The sequence below is a fragment of the Branchiostoma floridae genome, chromosome 4, assembly GCF_000003815.2.
Source record: "Branchiostoma floridae strain S238N-H82 chromosome 4, Bfl_VNyyK, whole genome shotgun sequence".
NCBI classification, from domain to species: domain Eukaryota; kingdom Metazoa; phylum Chordata; class Leptocardii; order Amphioxiformes; family Branchiostomatidae; genus Branchiostoma; species Branchiostoma floridae.
Genome location: NC_049982.1, coordinates 32712933 through 32717655, shown reverse-complemented (window position 1 = coordinate 32717655; position 4723 = coordinate 32712933). Strand labels below are relative to the sequence as shown.

General features: G+C 42.3%; 1 protein-coding gene across 1 annotated transcript in view; it reads left to right on the top strand.

The window, feature by feature from the left end:
• Positions 1-2593: 2593 nt before the first annotated feature.
• LOC118414180 (histidine N-alpha-methyltransferase-like) overlaps positions 2594-4723 on the top strand; it is a 9065-nt gene continuing 6935 nt past the window's right edge. The window contains exons 1-2 of the mRNA XM_035818043.1: positions 2594-2880; positions 4351-4539. Of these exons, the coding sequence (XP_035673936.1) occupies positions 4373-4539 (167 nt within the window). The 5' untranslated portion in view covers positions 2594-2880; positions 4351-4372. The remainder of the gene's footprint in view (positions 2881-4350; positions 4540-4723) is intronic.

The window sequence follows — 4723 nt, the reverse complement described above, 5'->3', positions numbered from 1 at the left end:
CGACACAACATGCATTTTGGTAATGTTACAAATAAAACAACGTTATAAACAGTGATCGGCTTATATTCTCCATCCTTTACCCGCATTCTTGATTGATATGTTTATTTAAAAAAAAACATACAATATGTATACCACAAGATGAAAGTTACAATGCATTACATACTATGATATTAATATAATAATCGGCAAGGCCATTAAACATGAAACAAACTAGGAACCATGTATATAGAATTTATGTATGGACAGATAACATAAATACAATTAAAAGATCTTCGTTGCAGAGGTTTATCAGTCGCGCATGAATTTAGTTACTCCAAATTTTCTTCAAGCAATGACAGTTTTTAAAGGTAAGCTACATACTTCAAGTTTTCGACGGCTGACAGTCCATCTTGCTCACGGAGAATGGCCTAGTCTCGGTCTCGCTAGGGTTAGGGTTAGGGCAACGGATCCGGAGCGGGGGGCAACGGATCCGGAGCGGGGGGCTACAGTGGATATGGATCCGGAGGGGGCTACGGATCCGGAGGGGGCCACCGATCCGGAGCGGGTGGACACGGATCCGAAGCGGGTGGACACGGATGCGCAGCGGGTGGCTACGGATCTGCTACGGTGGATATGGGTTCGGAGGAGGCTACGGTGTCTCTCTGCGCTTCTACGGTTCCTCATATACAAAATACAGCGGCAACATGCATTTCTTCTGCTGCTACTTTGGGCGTGATATGTGGTATTAGAAGGGATACAAAGCAGTTAAATATGAAAAATATTCGTAAAAAGTGAACGAATGGCGCCGGAGCAAAAATCTCAAGAGACTACATAATCTTTCGTCACCCCTGCGCACGTATTTGACGTATTTGTGTGTGTGTGTGCGCGTACGTACGTGCGTGCGTACGTGCGTGTGTGTATCCTTCTGTAAACATCATAACTCAATAAGCCTTGAATGGATCCGGGTGACATTTGGTGGGTAGGGGTAAGAAAACCAGAGGTCGGGTACCCTAGCTGCTTTTAATGTACTGCAGTGCAACTTCCGTTTTTTTTTTGCATCTCGCGTTCTGGACATATGCTGAGATCGTGACATTTTAAGTGGTAGATAGCTCTTGAGGCAGACAGCCAATGCTGTAAGTTGGGACTGCCTCGTCAGTCGATAGATGGATGAATAAACGAACGAATGAATTTAGAACTTTATTTGACATATAGACCCATTTTATACAGATAACAACAAATGCAATAGTTTTAGAACACTTGCATACATTGCTAAGCTACTGCAAGGATTTCAATACAATAGTCAAATCAAAACAGACGTTAGGCCCCTTCTGGACGTAGCCATTTCTTAACCCTATTCAGACCGGGGGGGTGGCTTTTGAGGCCTGCGCCAACTTCGATGTCCTATAACGCCAGAACGGCTTACGCTAGAGCCACCAAATTTGGTGAGTTTTCCGAGAATATTGTTGGCAACAATTTTACGAAGATTGACAAATTTTCCATTTTTTCGTGTTGCCATGGCAACGGTTTGTTGACAGGCAGTTTTGCCAAAAATCACTATTTCTGGTTCAAACAAAGTATTTTTCACATTTATTTGCTATATTACTGCTATTTTGTTACATAAATAAAATCTTATATTATTTAGCATATCTTTCATAATTATATATGCATAAATTATCCTAATTTGATGACGTCATCAGCCCAAAATCCAAGATGGCGGACCGAATGGACCGAAGAATAAGAAGCTAATTATCCCTTAAAATTTGTAACTACCTGGTATTTTTTCATCAAAAACCATCTAAATGAATGAATTAATTTGTTGCAAAAAAAAAGTATTTTTAAAAATTCAAGGTGGTGGATATAATATGGCGGAGCCCAACTCATATCTTAGATGTGCATCATTTTGACGTCATTGATGTTGCTATTGGCAACGCAAGTCGTAATAAATATTATTATTCTGTTACCTGCACTTGTTACATTTTCGTAGCATAACTTGAATTTGTCTGAGAATAGCCTTTTTTCATGGGTCCGGCCAATATAATCAAATTGATGACGTCATAATTACGTCATCTTACGTTAACGTAATGTCAAACGTCAAAGACTTGTCAGATATTATGTCGACATCATGTCCTAAAAATATGGTGGCCCTAAGGCACGTCGTGATAGAGTTATAGGAGTTAGAAGTGGAGGGCCTCAAAAGCCACCACCACCCCAACCCCCCACCCCCCCGTCCAGGGATGACCAAAGAAGCCCGGTCTGGATAGGGTTAAGCCAAACTAGCAGTGCACAGAAAAAAATGAGACAAAATGGAAGCGCTATCAAAACGCCTAAAAAGAGTTCCCAAACAAGCCGGAGTCAGCTGGGAGAGTAGCATTACCAACACAATAGCCATCATTATAACAAACTGGTGATGCATGCCGGCGTTAAAACATCGTCCGTTTCACTGCATGACTTTGGTTAAAATGGTGAGTTAAAAGGTGTTTTCTATCTTGTTCACTTGATATTTCTCATGAGACATCCGGTACACAAAACAAACACTTGCCTGTGGGCTTTGCTCGTCATGCATGACGCCGTATACAATCGAGCTATTTCTCAACAAAGAAAGCACATAACGTTACCTACTAAGACTTGAAAGCAGACTATCTCCAGGGCAAAAACAGGCCAGCTCTTCGGTTCAAGTGGCAACAAAACCAGGGATACATTTATACCTCAGTTCCTCTTCAGGAAGATCCATAGCCATAGGAAAGTTGACCACATTCGCTAACCTAGCCTGGGGCAGTTTTGTAATAGTCACGAAGAAGGTTGGTGGCGGTTGGTTGTTTGGTTCTGTCACAGCCTGCTTGAAAACTCTACATCAAAATCGGAAACCGACCTACGACGACTGAGACCACGACGTAATCCAAGGTACACGCAAGATTACAACATTTCGTTAGATCGTACTGCTCGTACGCGTACGTTTCAATATCTAGTAATTATTTTGTTCGTGAATCCTAGTCTTTGTGACAATCGGTGTCGAATGGCCAAGTGGCTAAACTAATGGAAACGAGATCTTGAGGTGACATGTTAGAATCCTTACATTCTGGCTAGACATTGTGTCATTAAAAAGCCATTTTACACGACTTTCTACGTATACACTCCATCCAGATGTAAAAAATGGATATCTGACTTCGTTCGGGTGGGTGTAGGTGTCGCGGGGTGGGAGGGGGGTGGTGTATAGTATAGGTGTTTAGGAGGAGAGGCATCCCCCACCCCGAGACTGTGCCCGAGACACAGTGCATAACAACACTACCTATATGGCCTCTGAAAGGCCATGGACTATCTTTACCACGCAAAACTACAAAAACCTTGCTCTCCTTTTTCAGCACTACGGTTCCAGTGCTAAAGATGGGTTCAGCACTGGATTCCCAGTGCTGAATGTTTGTCAGCACTGGACCCTTAGTGCTGAGGCGCTCTCAGTACTGGAATAGCCGGCGTCAGCACTGGAAACCGAGTGCTAAAGCCATCTTCAGCACTGGAAATCAAAAGCTGACGAACATTCAGCACTGGAGACTAAATGATTTCTTCTAGTAAAAACAACTATTGTGTTTCCTGTTATTTTCGGCTTTATTTACATGGAGATAGATACAAAATGTCCACTTGACATGTTCACTGCCGTGTACAATGTTAAATACATGGAAGTCTGTTTTAAATCTGATATTAGATTTTAAAAAATCTTTATGATCCTTGCCAGCAGCTGACCTACAAAAAGACCAGATACCTGCTAGGGTCGGTCGGATAACCGGAAAGATAACTATATAAAAAGAAGTTGTCTTAGCTTGATAATCACACTCACTGTTAGTTGTCTAACTCTAACTATCCTTTTTGTAATGAAGAATGAGTTTTTCGTCACATATTAGATAATGCACGAGTAGATTGTCTGACTCTATAGCTAGCTATCCAGAAGTCAACTAAGTCAACCCGTTGGCAGAATGAAGACGATTCAAGAAAAATCGATCCCTACCGACAAAAAAAATCCTGTAACTAGTTCGGGGACCTCATACGTCCATGAAATAATGTGTGCATGTTCATCATTGACTAACGTATACATGTCACAAGTATAGAATTACCATCATTAGATTTGCTATTTTTGTATATACTATCCAAATGAGCTTCTCATTTGCATAATTGGTATCTGCTTATGTTTCACCTATCTTAACTTGTGTTGCATCTACTGAAGTCCAGTTATTGAAAACAATGGAATAATACAATTTCCTCATCAAGTATGCAAATTAAGTCCTCCTTTGTATAAAATGTATATCATTATGAACATCTTTGCCTAAGGTACCTGCATGCCTAAAATGATGGCAATCAGTGGTTTCTTTAATTTCTATCAAGCTTGCCCAAACAAACGGTGACCATGATGAGTGGCCAAGCCAGTGACGTCACCACTGAGAGTGGCGATGTCATCAGCCATAATGACGTACCCGATGAGCTGATGTCGGTTGTGACGAGCCTGACGTCACCGCGCAGATACGTGCCGCAGTGGTACGTGTACGATACACGCGGGTCGGAGCTGTGTGAGGAGTGAGTATGGATCACACACACACACACACTCACACTCACACACGCGCGCGCGCTTACACACACACACATACACTCACACACACACGTGCGCGCGCGCTTACACACACACACACTCATACACACTCACACACACACACACTCACACACACGCGCGCGCGCAAACACACACACACACACACAAACA